At 36.0% G+C, this 16,882-nt stretch overlaps 1 protein-coding gene across 3 annotated transcripts; it reads left to right on the top strand.

The window, feature by feature from the left end:
* Positions 1 to 5,689: 5,689 nt before the first annotated feature.
* Positions 5,690 to 15,816, top strand: LOC131940421 (serine/threonine-protein phosphatase 6 regulatory ankyrin repeat subunit B-like). Of its 3 annotated transcripts, XM_059299037.1 has the most exons (6): positions 5,690 to 5,771; positions 9,749 to 9,862; positions 9,964 to 13,186; positions 13,305 to 13,383; positions 14,160 to 14,264; positions 15,345 to 15,816. In XM_059299037.1, exons 3-6 carry the CDS (start codon positions 10,021 to 10,023, stop codon positions 15,532 to 15,534), a joined length of 3,540 nt encoding a protein of 1,179 aa, XP_059155020.1. In that variant the 5' UTR covers positions 5,690 to 5,771; positions 9,749 to 9,862; positions 9,964 to 10,020; the 3' UTR covers positions 15,535 to 15,816. The 3 variants fall into 3 exon arrangements, with proteins under 3 accessions (XP_059155020.1, XP_059155022.1, XP_059155021.1); XM_059299039.1 differs by lacking the exon at positions 9,749 to 9,862 and having other exon boundaries at positions 5,715 to 5,771; XM_059299038.1 differs by lacking the exon at positions 5,690 to 5,771 and having other exon boundaries at positions 9,709 to 9,862.
* Positions 15,817 to 16,882: the final 1,066 nt, after the last annotated feature.

Genomic DNA, 16,882 nt, shown 5'->3' with positions numbered 1-16,882 from the left:
TTAACTCTATAGGGGTGTTGTTTAATGGGTTTTGCGTCACCAACGTCTACATCATGAGGTGGAACCTTCGCTTCTTTGGGGGCATCCCCAAAAATAGAGGGAAATGTCTCAAATAACTGAGACAATCTATGGCTTTCCTCTGTGGACAAATGCATAAGGTGGACATTCAAATTATCTAAAAAGGAAGAATTTACCAATTTTGGGGGTTTCAATTTATCATGTATCACATCATCAGAAACATTTGAACATACAGGTAAAGTAATTTTAGCTGTGGAATGAAAATTGTTACAATTATCATAATATTTTTTCAGTGAGTTGACATGATACACTGTCTGTTTCTTTCTTCTGTCGGGCGTATTGACAACATAGTTCAAATCACTTAATTTTGAATGCACAGTAAAAGGTCCACAATATCTCAAGGATAACGCATTGTTCAGATTAGGCACTAGCACAAGAACTTTGTCGCCTGGATTGAATGTTCGTTTACAAGAACTCTTATCATACAGTTCTTTCATTCTCACTTGGGCCTTTCTTAAGTTCTTGTGAGCCATTTCGCACACGGCTTTCAGTCGAACGTGAAAATCGTCGAAGTTTTCCACTGGATGATCAATGGTACCTGTCCAACGTTCGTGTATCAGCTTCAGGGGGCCACGGACAGAATGTCCAAACACAAGTTGAAAAGGCGAGTAGCCTAAAGAGTCCTGGACACAGTCCCTCGCGGCGAAAATAATCCAAGGAACAGACTCATCCCATTGGGTGTTACTATTAGCGAATGTCCTTAGCATGGTTTTGAGGGTTTGGTGGAACCTCTCAAGTACGCCTTGAGACTGAGGGTGGTAGGCTGAGCTGGTGATGTGGGTAACGCCTAGCGTGGCTAGCGCTTCCTGAAAATGGAGACTGGTGAAGTTGCTGCCTTGATCTGTTTGCACGATTCTAGGTAATCCAAAGGTAGTGAAGAACCGGGTCATGGCTCTGACTACAGTCTTTGCCTTAATGTTCCGTAAGGGAATCGCCTCGGGAAAACGGGTACTTGAACACATAAAGGTAAGTAGGTACTCGTTGCCCGCCTTGGTTTTAGGCAAGGGACCTACACAGTCCATGACGATTTTAGAAAAAGGTTCTTCTAATACAGGAATCGGACTCAAAGGGGCCTTAGGAATTGTCTGGTTTGGCTTTCCGGCCAACTGACAGTTCGTGCAACTTCTACAGTAACGCGACACATCTTTTCTCATTTTGGGCCAAAAGAACAGTTCTTTGATCTTCGCCGTCGTTTTAGAGACTCCTGGGTGCGCTGACATTGGATGGTCATGTGCCAGCTTAAGTATTTCATGCCGATAAGGTGGAGGGACCCACAGCTGGTTTTTACCCAACCATGGTTCGGCTGGTGAGGCAATCACTGGTATAGCGCGACGAAAGAAGAGGCCATTCTCGGCGAAATATTCTCCATCGTCAGATGATAGAGATTTTTCGACCGTTGCTTTGAGTTCCGCGTCGACTTGTTGAGCTTTAATGATGTCTTCCTGAGATATCCTCAGGGGTAAGCCCAGACTTGTGTTTTCTGGAAGCATAGACTCCAGTTTGGGAGTCGAATTTCTTGACGATGATGGTAGATGTGGTTCAGACGTGATGTCAGCCAATTGTTTGGTCTGGCTTCTTGTCACCGCACATGCAGGATACAGTTCATAATCATTATCTGGAACTGTTGACAGAGGGTCTGAAACCGTACAGGGGTATACTTTGCTTCCCGCAAGGTCATTCCCTAGAAGTAGGTGTACTCCTGGGACTGGAATACTATCTATCACACCTAAAATGACCTCACCTTCGACGAGATGATGTTTCAGGGCAAACTTGTGTAGAGGGACGACAGTAGATTTTGTCCCCACTCCCTGGATAATGGAAATCCTTCCGGTGTTCGTCTCTGGTGTAATGTCCATTGAACTTTTCAAAAGGAGTGATTGTGACGCTCCTGTGTCTCTTAGAACGGTGATATTCTTCTGAGACAACGGATCACCTGGTTTGCTAATGATGGCTTCAGCAATAAAAGATGAAAAGTCAACTTTTCTCGATCCCTCGAGATCGGTAGACTCGGAAGAAACTGGATGGTGGCGAGAACAGTCAAAATGTGACTGCACATAATGTGTGGAGACTTGACTACCTTCTTGCGGACACTTAGGGTTAGAGTCCTTTTGAATTCTAGAGTTCATAGTTGAACTGGCTGCTTGAGGGGATAGAGCATAGTGCGCGGAAGTACGCACCACCTCTCTGTTATTCTGAAGACGTTTGTAACAGTCCTTGACATGGTGACCAGGCCTTTTGCAGAACTGGCATACTGCTCGACGATTGAGAGTTGATCTTGGTTTCTCTCTGGACTGTGATGCCTTCAAATGTTGGCCAACAGAATGATTGCTGCCAAAAAGGGGAAGCACGGGGTTGAGGCGGTTTCCTGACACTGGTGGTTTCTTATGCACCAACATATATGTGTCAGCCGACTCAGCAGCCTTCTGGATGTCAGTTATCTTGTTATCCAGAATGTGTAGTCGTATCTCTTCAGGCAGGGACGATAGGAATTCTTCCCTTAGGATAAGTGACCTGAGTTTCTCAAACTCAGAAACTTCCTCAGAGTGTAGCCACCTTGAGAATATTTTCTCCTTTTCAAAGAGAAATTCCACATATGATTGTGTGGGTAACTTGCGGAGTGTTCGGAATTTTGTCCGATAGGCCTCGGGCGTCAGTGCGTAGGCCTTTAAAATGGCAGTCTTGACCAAACTATAGTTATTTTGAACGTCGTGAGAGAGTGCCTGGTATGTTTTTGCAGCTTTCCCAGTAAGGACAGAGCTCAATAAAGCAGTAATGGAAGATTCGGGCCATTCACAGGTCTTCGCTAAACTCTCAAACGAGTTAAAGAAAACGACCAAATCTGTTTCATCAAATTTAGGAACTAATTTCCCAAATTTGGCAATCACTTGCCCCACCGACAACTTTTTTGGATCTACCAGAGAAGTAACATCACTAACTTGACCAAATTCTGATTCCAACCTCCTCCTATCTAAAGCAATTTTAACTTCCAACTCCTGTTCTTTTAATGCCTTCTCTAAAGCAACTTTCTCCTCGCGGAGTAACACACCAGCCAACAAACTTTCATCAAATACCCCTTCATTAATAAAATGAACAACAACTTTATCTCTCAACACTTCTGACTTCTGCGTAACAGAATAATCCAATTTCAATTCCTTAACAACACTAATCAAAACTTTTCTACTCAACTTTTCGACCTCTTCAAAAGTAGGATTAGCCAAAAAAGACTCCATAACACTAACTTTCAAATCACAACAAGCCTAGGTTCACTAACTTAACACACAGCGTTGGGCCGTGTACTTGACCTCTAAATGTAGGACGTGACACGTCTGCTTATTTGACCTAGATAACTCTAGCCTGAGCGCGCGTTGTAAGAACACTGCGCTACTGGATATAAAAACAACTAAATCCAACTAACCTTAGTATTCAACTGATATAACCAACAACTGGAACGACAGATTAAATCCCGGACGGGCCCCCACTTTGTAACGTTAACCTATCTATCAGCCAAATAGAAGGAGAACGTCTCCGGATTCTTTTTTCGGGGTCATATGCAAATGCCTTACGGCCTAAGTGGATGAACACTTAACACAACGACCACTAGGGCTCGAATTTAATGTCTAGGGAAGCTAGTGATACTATTGTAATTAACACTCATCCAATCTACATACGACCTTTTAATCAGCGAACTCAGAAGTGGCAGAACACAAGGTTGAACTAAATAAAATATTTAATGTGTAAAATATCAAAAACCAACTTACACAATGTAGGAAAAAACACTAACACAGATTTCTACACTGTCTAAAGAACAGCTACAGGCCACACAACACTGCTGTAGTTTCTAGAATTACTGAGCGACAAGTAATATTAAACTAGAAGACTAAATCACTTTAAGAAAGCAAGGCACACACAGGTCTTAAGTACTCTCACGTTCAAATGGTCAGAGTCTATAGCCGGACAATATGGACGGCTGCCTGACTAAGGTAAAACTGCCTCGTAGACTGCCAGGTCAAGATAAACTGCCACGTGTTGCGAGTGTGCGGTGCAATTATAGACTTCTGTGACAGGGGAGGTTATCCTCAACTCATGTCGCCATTGGTTGGGATAATCATCTGATCAGAATCATTCAATCAGATTTTAATGGAAAATTTCTATGTCTCAAACACCTTAATAAGTCAGTGGAAAAACCCCAGGTGTTACACCATCATTCCATATAAGGAATTATACAATGTCAAAATAAAAATGACTCGACCTAAGTAGGTCACAGCTAGAATAGGTCGAAGACTTTAAATACCTCGGCAGCTATATATCAGCAAATGGCAGTTCTGTACTCCTCTATGCTGCAGAGTCATGGAAACTAAACAAGAAAGGAGATAGCCGACTCAGAGGATTTGAAAGAAGATCCCTCCAACGCATCCTCAGAATAAATTGGGCCGACAAAGTCCCGAACAAGGAAATATGGCAAAGGACAGGATTAAACGACATTGTTTCAGAAGTTCGAATGAGGAGATGGAGATGGCTGGACCATGTCCTAAGCATGAGCAAAAGAAGACTCCCCAACATGGCACTGAAGTGGAATCCGACTGGAAAGCGAAAGAGAGGAAGACCACTGGGAACATGGAGGAGAGAAATGGAAGAAGTGCAGGCCACTGGCAAGACCTTGCATGAACTAAAGTGGCTCGCTATTTATTTTGCAAAATAAAACGTTTGAATACTACATAACTGATTGAGTCTATCATTTTTAAGCAGTGCTTAGTGAGCATGATGTTACACAATTTTAATGAAATATCTCAAGTAGTTTTTGAGATAAATGTTCCTATACCGGTACTAATTTGATAGCAATTGACATTTTGAGAAAAACGAGAAATAATGAAAGCTATACAAATAAAATAATTATTAAACCTCCCAGGAATAAAAATTGCACGTGGGACCTCTTACTTAGCAGGCAGAACAGCTTTAAAAATTATTTTTAGGTTGCTCAAATTTGCAAATTACAGGTGAATTAAGTCATTTACTCTAATTATTTTTTTTAAATATAAAAAAATACTACCAATATTTAATCAAGCAAAATAATTATACAAAAATGCGTGGTATGGTAGGTTCGAATCCCGTTGGGTTAAAGTTGCTCTGTTTCTACTTGGACTATGTTCTGTACCTCTATCTAATACCTCTATCTACCCTTGGCGTTGAACTATCACTTTGTTTATATTGCTATTTCAGTGACAACGCCTGCTTCCACTCTATACACCCTAATCCGCCACTAATTCTTGTCATAGGATGCTACAGATCAGTTTCACAAGGTAAAATCAAAGTCAGTTTTATTTTAAACGATGCTTATATTTAAAACTAGGCAAATACCTTACATAATACATATGGGATACGCCGAAAATATAATGTTTTTGGCAAATGAAATAATAAAAAAAAAAAAAAACAATTGTCAGTATGGAAATTGCGCTAAAAATGGATTCGACATAGAAATCTATATTATGTAGTTTAAAAAGACGAAAGACTTTCAGTGATTGCTGATACTTGTAAACTTTGGCGCTATTTATAGCCTTAAAATAATTCTTGGAAATTGAAAGTAAAACAAGTAAAAGTAGCAATAAAAGTGTTTTGCAATTGTAACTGTTGTTTATGTTAAAATGCATAATAATAGTAATAGGTCTACAGTTTGATATTAAGTATTTAAATTAACGGTAGGGGATATTTATTTTAAAAGTTTAGAATTTAAATCTAGATCTATAGGCCTAATCAGCCCTAATCTTAGTAATCTATCTAGAATCTAGATCTAGATCTAGATCCAGTACAATCAACACAATGTATTGTAATGTACTGATACATACTAGATCTAGATCTATACTCTAGAATCTAGATCTAGAATCTAGTCTAGAGTCTAGATCTATCTAGATCTAGATCTAGATTCGGTAATCGATCGTTTTAGGTAGGGTAAAGGAGGGCGTTAAGAGCCACACTTTTTAGCACCTGTACATTTTTAAAGATTTCTACTAATCTAAGAATTTTTTAGTATTGAAAATATGGCAAAATTATTCTAACATATCTTACACAATTTAAAAATAATAACAAAGTGTATTAAATATACTTTAAAAGGGTTTAATTGAACATTTATTGTCATACCCCCGAAATCAGCATTTGGGGCGAAAGGAGCCGGGCAATGGGGCAATAAGTATTATGATAGTTTAGACTAACTCCGCAATAGAAATAATTAATTTCTAACCCCAAAATAGTTAAAGCTGTGTACACACACTTTAACTGATACTAACTATCACTAGGCCCCAATAGGCCCAGTCTACAATTGATACAATTGCAGGTGTACATAGGGCCTAAAGTCTAGTAGTTTACAGTAGGCACATTAGTATGCCTAGTGTGTAGCTAGTATACTAGTGTGTAGATGTCCAGAGTTAACATTCTTGTATGTAAAAAGGGGTGGTACTAACTAATCTGCCTTAATGCTTTCCCCTGATAAGCCATGTGTGCTATACATTACATAACATGACATAGAGGTGAGAAATGTTGAGGGGAGAGCAGTGGTACTGGTTTCCCCTTTGTTCTCCTTGCTGGACCCTGAAGGCCATAAATTACATAAGGAGATGCTATCTCTGGTTGGCTGAGATCTAAGAACTTAGTCCATGTTACCTACAAAGAGATAAGTTTTATGGTGGGTTAGATACAGGTGGGGGCTGGGTATCATGGGGGTGAGAAATTGTGAGGGGAGAGCAGTGGTACTGTTTTCCCCTTTTTTCTCCTTGCTGGACCCTGAGGGCCATAAATTACATAAGGAGATGCTATCTCTGGTTGGCTGAGATCTAAGAACTTAGTCCATGTTACCTACAAAGAGATGAAGTTTTATGGTGGGCCAGAAACTGATGGGTGCTGGGTATCATGGGGGTAAGAAATTGTAAGGGGGGAGCAGTGGTATTAATGTGTCTGTTTACTTCCCTGCTGGACCATGATGGTCATAAATTACATAACATACCACTCCAGATTGGCTGAGACCTAAGAACATTTATTCCTGTTACCTACAAAGAGATTAGAAGTTTTATGGTTGGTTAGAAACAGGTGGGGGCTGAGTCGGCTGTATTGCCCTTAGGGGTAATAAGTACCTGTACCATTTTAAAAATTACCTTAGATGGCTTAATATTTACTTTTTAGCAGGTTAGAATTGTATTTCTATCATTTAGACACAAGTCTGTTTAACAATCAATACATTTTGTGTTAACTATTCCTATACCAGTGTCATATTCAGTGGTCTAATAAATGAGAAACTTGCACTTAGGGTTTCAAGAGCCACATAACAGTATCTGTTATAACTTTTCTAAACAGGCAAGCTAGTGGACAAAATTAATGTATTCATGTAGATTTAGTTATTATCTAACAAATAAAACCATTATGGTAATGATCAGTCAAGTTTTACTCTGATAATGATAAAAACTTTATAGCATGGTAAAATGGGACAAATGTCGGCCATTTTGTTTTGGCACCAATAATCACTGTGCAAAAAAAAATTCACCAAAATAAAACTATTCTAGCCATAGCTATAAAAATAGTGTTAAAATGTACAACAACCAATGCTCTAATACAGGAACAAATAATGGGCTTGAAAAACTCATTTGGTTTATTACAAAGTGAAGTTTCCCAAGTTATGTCGATTTGGAAAAAAAGTTCACAAAATGGTTTTATGGAGATGAGAAATTTTAGGGAAAGAGCAGTGGGATTAAATCCTGTCTCATCCTCTCCCTATTGGACCAAGTGGGTCATAAATTACATAAAATGAATCCTCTGCTTCTCTGTTATCAAAGAACAGCAGTGGTTGTTACCTCAGAAGTAGATTAGCAGTGTTATTGGGGGTTTTGTGGGGGTGGGGTGTTGATTGGGGCTTAATACCACACGGCTCTTAACGCCCTCCTTTACCCTACGTGAAATCGCCCGCGACTTGTAATGTGAAAAACAGGTGACTCCTTAAATTTTAATAATTATTTCACATTTTGAGGAGGATTTATGTTTTTTTAAAATACAAAACTTTAAAATGTTTCCTTGTTTCATTTATCATATGATATTAAATTTATGATTTATGTACTTTTTTTAATCAATTAAATTAAAACTTTTCCGTAATAAATGAAGACTAGTGATGTTTCCAACAGATGCAACAATGCTCATTTACAATACCAACCATCTCGTTTAAGTTTTTTTTATATAAGCTTATAGCGCGAGATTCAGGGGGAAGCCACTCTATTTTACAAATGGCTGCTGTTCATATAGCAAAGCTGTTTAATGTTAATTTCTGGCCTATATCGATATATTTAGCCATTGATTTAGGTTTATTATTCATTTATCTATTTTGACACAAACATATGAAAACACACTTCTATTAAAGCCTTCACAATGAGGTAACATTTTCGTACATTAATAGCCGCGGGCGATTTTACGTACCCAAAACGATAGATTACCCTAGATTCTCTATATTAGATTTTAGATTCTAGAATCTAGAAATCTAGATTCAAACAAAACCAAACAAGAAATTTTAGAAAATTTGTAAATTTGACAAATCGTTCCCGATTTGAAGCTGCATGTATGCTGCAATGGATGGCATGCTTCATTCAGCATTACCATTAACAAAAACAAGGCTCAGCAACTAAACTTTACTAAACTAGATCTATAATATAAAATAAGTAAATTAATAAATAATATGCCTTATAAGTTATATTTATAGTTTATAGGCCCTAATCTGAGTCTCAATCTACAACTGTTGAACTTCAACAATGTTAGCAAACAAAAATAATTAATACAAATAATAGCTGAGAATATTGAGCAGAACATAGTCATGCAGTGTAAAAACAAAACATACAAAAAATAACTTGATCCAGACAACAGCTAACTAAGCCCGCCCTTTTATGCCCGCAGTGAGTGTATTTGAATGGGCAGAAATCTATCAGATGACACATTTCAAACTGATTTCGGTAATCTATCGTTTTAGGTACGTAAAATTGCCCGCAGCTAGTAATGTACGAAAAAGTTACCTCATTGTCAAGGCTTTAATTAATAGAAGTATATTGTGATATATTTGTGTAAAATATTATAGATAAATGAATAATAAACCAAATTCAATGGCTAAATATATCAATATAGGCAAGAACTTAACTTTAAACAGCAGTGTTTGCGAGCAAGACTTGCTGTAAAAAAAGCGCCCATCTGTAAGTTAGAGTGGCTTCCCCTGAATCTTGCGCAATAAGTTTACAATAAAAAAAAATAAACAAGATGGCTGCTATAGTAAATGAGCATGGTTGCATCTGTTGGAAACCGCTAGTCTTCATTTATTACTGAAAATTAAAAACTAAGCCACCATATCAGTCATATCATTGTAGCCTTTTAAAAATAAAAGCGTTTTTTCACAAATCATTTTCAAGGCTACCGATATAATTTGATTATTAAAATTGGTATGAAATTAAAGGTAAATAAATGTCGTTTTTAATTTTTTAAGTCATCTTGAACAATAATTATATAATTAAGTTTAAAATCTTAGGCAACACCCTAATTTGACGTCTATAAATACAAAAAGATATAGCCTATGGGGGCTATTTTATGTGCATTTATTTTTATACTGTGTTATTGTATTGTTTGTGTTTAATTTTAAAAAAGAAATTTTCTATAAATTGAGGAGGTAAAAATCGTCAAAAAAAGCGTGACATCATTTATAGATGACCCCTGATTGATTAGGACAAATAAATTCAAGAAAAAAAAACTGCAATGTTGAGTGGTATTGTACACTGAGGTAATACATCATTTGAGTGGGGGGGAGGTAAAAATTGTATTGTCATTCATAAATTACCGCGTATGTGTTTTGAAACATTTAAAAATTTTTCATTATTTCAGGATTATAAAAGGCCTAGTGATAAAAAGACAACATTCCCTCAGGGGCAAATTTCAGAAATGTCCTCAATTGTGCCTTTTAATCCTAACAACATGCAAGCTGTTCCAATGTCTCAGAAAGACTTCCTAAACTTACAAGCTTTCTTTGCTGCTGCTATTCAAGATCCCCAAATGGCAGCTGCCATTGCTCAAATTCAAATGACTGGTGGTAAAATAATTGGTAATCAATTCATATTGGAGCAGAAAGTTCTATCAGATAAAGCTAACAGCATCCTCTTCCCCCACCTAGAAGCCAGAAATGTTGTGCAAATTAAAAAAGACTTAAAAGAAAAAGTTGAAACCTCAAAATTAAAATGTCTCTTAAAAACAGATAAAGATTTTTTAAAAGGCTGGAATAATAATCAGTTGTCTTTAGATGAAATAGATCCTAGTTGTGATTTGAACATCATGATGGTTTGTGTACTTATGGGGTATCATAAGCTTGGCTCACAACTGTTGGAAAAAGGTGCTTCAATTAATTTCAGTAACAAACAAGGATTAACCCCTCTCATGTATGCTTGTATTTTAGTGGATGAAGATTTTGTTGAAGATTTGCTTAAAAAAGATGCTGATGTGTTATGTTTAGATGTGTGGGGTATGAGCGCTCTTATGCATGGAATATTATCAAACACCTCAAGAATTGTCAAACTTTTGCTCGAGAAAGAAGCCAATATACATGTGACTACTCCCGATGGCAGTGATGCACTTCAAATAGCAGCTAGTAAAGGACAGCATGAAATAGTAGAAATGCTCATAGAGAAAGCAGCAAACTTAGATTCTCAAGATCTGAATGGATGGACACCATTAATGAAAGCGGCTTTGAATAACCATTTTCAAGTTGTTGAAATTCTGTGTAAAAAAGGGGCTGATGTAAATATTGAGAACTGTCAGGGGAATACAGCCATCCACATATGTGCTGATAATAATCGCCCTGATTGTTTAAAATTTTTAATTAAACATAAGGCTGATTTACATTGTCAAAATAAACTTGGTACTACCCCTCTTATGTTTGCTTCTAGAAAAGGGGACTATAAAATTGTAGAAAAAATTTTGAAAGCTTCTAAAGCTTCAATAAATATAGTTGACATTGCTGGACGCACAGCTTTATTTTTTGCCGCACTAAATGGTAACCACTACACAATTTCACAGTTGATTAAAGCTGATGCAGATGCCAAGCTAGCAGATAAGAGTGGTTGCACACCCCTAATGTGTGCATCTTTAAATGGCCACCAAAAAGCTTTAGAACTACTTTTGGACAACTTTGAAATTATACCACAAGAACATCTCAGAGCTTTGTTCATAGCTGTTACTAAAAATCATGAACATGTTGTAAAAGCATTGCTGGCAAAGTTAAAAGACCCCAAGACTGGTAAGATTTCACTCAATTATCCATGGAGAATGATTGATCCTTTTACTCCTATTCTACACTATGCAGTTAACAATAAAAATAAAGATATTGTTAAGTGGCTGATTAATGCTGATGAGAGTATCGATGCCCGAGATAATCTTGGTATGACAGCTTTGCTTATTAGTGTAATCCATGGACACATGGACATCACACATTTTTTGCTTGAACATGGAGCGGATGTTAATTTGTCGGATAACAATGGTGATACACCATTAATCATAGCTGCTAATTCTGGGCGCACTGAGTTTGTTAAACTGTTGCTTGAAAAAGGAGCATCAAAGATAAAAAGCAACATGCAAGGAAGAACAGCTTTAATGGAGGCAGCATGCTTTGGGGATTTAAAACTCTTCAAACTTTTATATGATTCTGATAGTAAACTGGACACGGTGGAAACTGAAGGATGGACTGCATTAATGTTAGCTGCGCAATTTGGACATAATGAAATAATGAAGTTTCTCTTAGAGAGAGGTGCATCTCATTCAAAGATATCAAGAGTAGGTGCAACAGCTTTAATTATAGCTGCAGGAAATGGTAAACTTGCGGCAGTCAAAGAGTTAATAAAATTCAAGGCGTCAGTTGATGAAAGTGATTTAAATGGTTTGACGCCACTGTTACTAGCTGCAGCAAGAGGGTACAAGGATATAGTAGACATCTTAATAAAAAATGGAGCTTGTGTTAATGCACAGGAAAACACTGCTCTAAGTACACCTCTACTGTGTAGTGTGCAACGTGGAGACACTTCAATGGTTGAGAGCCTTCTTAAGGCTAAAGCTGAGGTTAATATAGTTAACAAAGATGGATATAGCCCATTACATATTGCATGCATGGGAGGACACCAGAAAATTGTCCGGATGTTGGTTGAAGCACAAGCAGAAATTGACAAGAGAGACTCACTTAACAGAACCCCACTGATGTATGCAGCTTTTAAAGGAGATACAGATATTGTGCAGTATCTGTTAGAGAAGAAAGCTGATAATACACTTTTAGATTCGCTAGGCTGGACACCTCTTATGCTGTGTGCTCAGGGGGGATTGACTGCATGCATGGAAATATTTCTAAAAGACAAAGTTAACACTGAAGCTAAAGAATCTGTAGGTGGTCACACTGCTTTAGGAATTTGTGTTGCCAATCGCCACAGAGATGCTGTCTGTCTTTTACTTTCAAACGGTGCCGATCCAAACACAACAAATAAACTAGGACAAACTCCTTTAATGTTAAGTTCTATAAGAGGGCAGTTGGAGATTGTTAAAAGTCTGCTTAACAATCAAAATCCCAGACCTGATTTAAATATACGAGAACCTGGTCAGAATAAAACAGCGCTTATATATGCTGTAGAAACCAACAATGTTGCCGTTGTGAAAGCTCTGCTTGAAGCTGGTGCAGATGCCAATATCAAAACGAAATCCAGTCAAACAGCTCTTCATATAAGTGCCAAGTACGGGAATAAAGATGTGGTTCTGGCATTAATAGAAAAGGGAGCAAATCTTGAAATAGTGGATGCAAATGGGAACACACCACTTCTAGTGTATGCCTCTTGTTCCTCTTACAGGGTTATGAAAGCTCTTCTTGATTGTGGAGCCAATGCCGCCCATAAAAATAATGATGATGATACCGCTCTCATGATCAGCATTCAAAATAAATGCTTTAAAGCTGTCAGGCTGCTGTTAGGTGAAACTCAGCCTACTGAGGAAGAGAAATTAATTTTAACTACATTAGCAAAAAAATCTGGGAGTAAGGAAATCGAAGAAATTATCAGAGATTTCAAGAAACCTGAAGATGGTTAGTTTTTTTTTTTTAAACTGATTATAATTATATTGAAACTAAATATAACCCACATTAGGTTTGTTAAATGTTTTATTTATTCTGTCTTTAATTAAAAATTTTCTTGTTTTTAAAGGTGAATCTACTGCTTTTTGTAACACTTCAGAAGTTTTTGAAGAAAGTCAAAATACAGATGACATTAATGTTAATAAGTGGTAAGACATTTTATTTAATTAATTAATTTTTTAACTGTTTTGAGCAACAATAACAACTAATACACACATTCCCGACAGATTTTAATCACCACAATTAAAATAATGTAATTAATGAGGTTGAACTTTTAGCAACAGAACAGATCAATGATTTTTATATTTATGATGTTTGAAATACTGAATTAGCATTGTTATTTACTTTTTGCAAAAAGGGATACTTTTTACTTTCTCGTATATACGAAGTATAGAGAAAGTATTGTAATCGTGCAAAAAAAAAAAATCGAGATTTTTACAAATCTCGACGTTTTACACCTCACTGATACGGAAAAACATAATTTTGCAATCTTGTCCGTATGTCTGTGTGTGTGTGTGTCTGTGTGTAAACACGATTACTTGAGTACCGTTACAGCTAGGTTGATGAAATTTCATATATAAGTATTTTATCAAAATCGTAGATCCGTATCAACTTTTGAGTGTGCAATTAATTTGTCTACGAGATTTTATTCTATTTTTAAAACTTTAAGTATTTAAATGGATTAAAAATCATGTCTATAGCCCGAGTTCCCATCCCCTATTATTTTATATAAGAATATTCGAGAAAGTTTAGGGGAGATCACTCCCGGTTTATTTAAGCATGCTTAGCAACGTACATCCTGAAACCCTTTTTTTATAATTATGTTACTTAATTAAGTTAATTAAAAAAAGTTTTTTTTGTGTGTGTCAATTATTGATTGTTGGTTGTTTTTTTTTTACTCCAATTTTTATTTCTTTTCTTTTAGTGGGCCAGTAAATGAACCGCCAGTTAAAATGGAATCGGTACAAAACCTGTATTTAACATCCAACAGCCCTACCTTTGATTTCTCTTGCGCAAACATTCAAAATTTGTGAGTAAAGCAATTTTATCACAGTTTTTCTTACTTCCTTTGTGAGATCATAGTCTTCAATAGTGTGTGCCTTTTGTTATATTTATTCAATTTCAGAAAAAACATAATCTTTGTTTTTTAGGATGTTTTAAGTTTAAACATGACCAATCGGTTGATGCGGAATTATTTTGTGCTTGACCATGTTGATCATATTAAATAACATTGCCTTTTTTAGCGCAATTTCCATACTGGGGGATTGCGATTATTAACTCGTCATTTCTGGATGGATGGATGTATGGATGTGTGTCCGCAGCGTGTCCGCAGCTTTAAGTCGTATCTCCTCCTCAACGAAGCAATATCGAGGACTAGTTCCAAAGCAAATATGTTAAGCAAGTTCCGAGGATGAACATAGGCCAAAAAAATTCCCGGAATCCCTTCCTGGATTTACCGGAAAAGCCAAAAAACCTCGAAAAAATGCAGTTTTTGGCCCATATCTCGGCAACCAGACCACTTAGCGACTTGAAACATTTACCAATCGATTCCTGCCATAATTTAAAACAATATTGCCGAAGAAAGTTTTCAAAAATATCCTTTTGTTCGGCCACAAAAAATTAATTAAGAATTTTTAAACTGAGCATCGTGTAGGCCTAGGATGATTTAGCGCAAAGCGCTGAGGTTCGAAAGGATTTTACCATAGCGAATGAGCGGAGATTCGAAAGGATTTTTTTTCGACTCATACGGGAGGCTAGCCTGTTGCGACGTGGGATCGTTCGCGTCACTGTGCGCGGCAAGAGAGAGAGAGGCGAGCTATGCGTCGCTCGTTTTTTTCCACGTGCTAATGTTTACAAATAAGAGAGCGGGTTTTAATCATAGTCAAATACTGATATTAACGTTTTAGTATTTGGGCACCGTTGCTGAATATATGATTTATCTCGATTTAAAATTGTTATGGATAACATAAGGAAATTGCGCTTAAATTGTCACTAGACTTTTTATTAACTTGTTTTAGCAATGTAAACTACTTCTTAAAAGTAGTATTGTAATAATTGATCTGTTTTTTCTTCTCAATTTGTGCTTCTGAATATTTTGTTTCTTCAATAGGATCATAAATAATAACAACAAGTCAATTGTGGAGAAGACTAATAAAGTGTCCATCAATGAGGGAGGCAGCAACATAACAAACACAAACACAGTGGAACAAGCAAAGAATGTGGCTATAAACAACAGCAGCATCCTTGATAACACACTTCCCAATAATAATACTTCATGTGATGCTACAAGCGGTGAATAGTTCTTAATATTGGGGTATACCCGGGATTTGAAGACATTTAGGGCTCAAACTATAACGTTTAATCATTAATAAGGTTGATATTTTAACTGATCAGCTGTTTCTGTAATACATACAGCCTGTTGAGAGCAGGTAAATATTAACAGAAGAATGCAATTAATATTAATAAATCTTAGTAGTAGTATTATTTATTCCAACATATTTTTGTTACACTTGTCTCTTTTATGGTGTGACCTTCATTTAAAGTGTTATATTTTGGCTATTACATGCTGAAAAACATTTCAATTCATTTTGTCTCTTAATATTTGCGTATTACACTTTAAAATTATTTTCTCTGTAATTATTTTTTTAAGTTGTAATATTGTTAGAAAATGTAATTTAGTTGATACATTGTATTTTTTAAAATTAAATCTAACATTTTGGTTCTCACTTGAAATTGAATTAAAAAACAAATTCACTTTAAATCATATATTAGAATATTAACATGGTAAAATAATTCATCTAAAATTCTTATCTGATAGTCAGATCTGTTCATGTTATTTTTTTATTTATGTTAACAAGGTTAGTTGATTGATTAATAGGTTCGTTTTTAAAATTATTTATTCATAATATAATATCCTTTTTGTAAATATACACTGTACTTAAGTAGCTGTCTGCTATAATTACTTTTGTACTGTGGTTTATAATTTTAACCTAGCTGTCCCCTTTACACAGTGAGTGAAAATCGGTTTGAATAGTGTAATAATACATGACTGATATTTCATCTTTAATCTATCATGTAGAACTGTGTTATAAATGAGTCAGTTAACTGTGCCATATGAATCCCCTATCTATAATAATTCATGTTGCATGTGTACATCATTTGAAAGGTTGCCATATTTATATAGCTCCATACAAACATGTTAATGTAAATTATGTACAATATTTGTTGAAGAATATAATTTAACTAAGTTGTATTAAGAAGGTTTTTTTATACAAAGTATTTACCTATTTCATTTTTATGCAATTTAGTATTTGTTGAAAAAAAAATGAAGATATATCAAGGCAGTATTTTTATAAAAAATACTTGGACTTTGAATTGATATTTAATTTGTGTACAATTGTTTATTAATTTACTTACTGTAGATTTACATGCCCATTTACATGTAGTGTAGCCTGTCTGTTGACCATTCAGTGTGTCTGTTGGATATATCAGCAGTTATTTTAAAAAATGCTAAAGGGCATAGAAAGGCTAAATCTTGTATTAGTAAAATAAGTTTTTTTTTTTTTTAAATTCTGTTTATTTTCTATCTAGTATCAAAGGATGGGAGGCAAATTATTACTGTATATAATATTTGTTTCTTAGAATTTT

This window comes from Physella acuta, unplaced genomic scaffold (assembly GCF_028476545.2).
Source record: "Physella acuta isolate Inbredline_101_S28 unplaced genomic scaffold, ASM2847654v3 ptg000316l, whole genome shotgun sequence".
In the NCBI taxonomy this organism is placed as follows: domain Eukaryota; kingdom Metazoa; phylum Mollusca; class Gastropoda; family Physidae; genus Physella; species Physella acuta.
The sequence above is the reverse complement of the archived record's forward strand: the minus strand, read 5'-3'. Positions and strand labels throughout refer to the sequence as shown.

Bases quoted from the DNA above. Each gene is read 5' to 3' on its own strand.
- LOC131940421 (XM_059299037.1), top strand. From the start codon at position 10,021: ATGTCCTCAATTGTGCCTTTTAATCCTAACAACATGCAAGCTGTTCCA. The intron at 13,187-13,304 runs GTTAGTTTTTTT...TTGTTTTTAAAG, and splicing joins TTTCAAGAAACCTGAAGATG to GTGAATCTACTGCTTTTTGT. The intron at 13,384-14,159 runs GTAAGACATTTT...CTTTTCTTTTAG, and splicing joins GACATTAATGTTAATAAGTG to TGGGCCAGTAAATGAACCGC.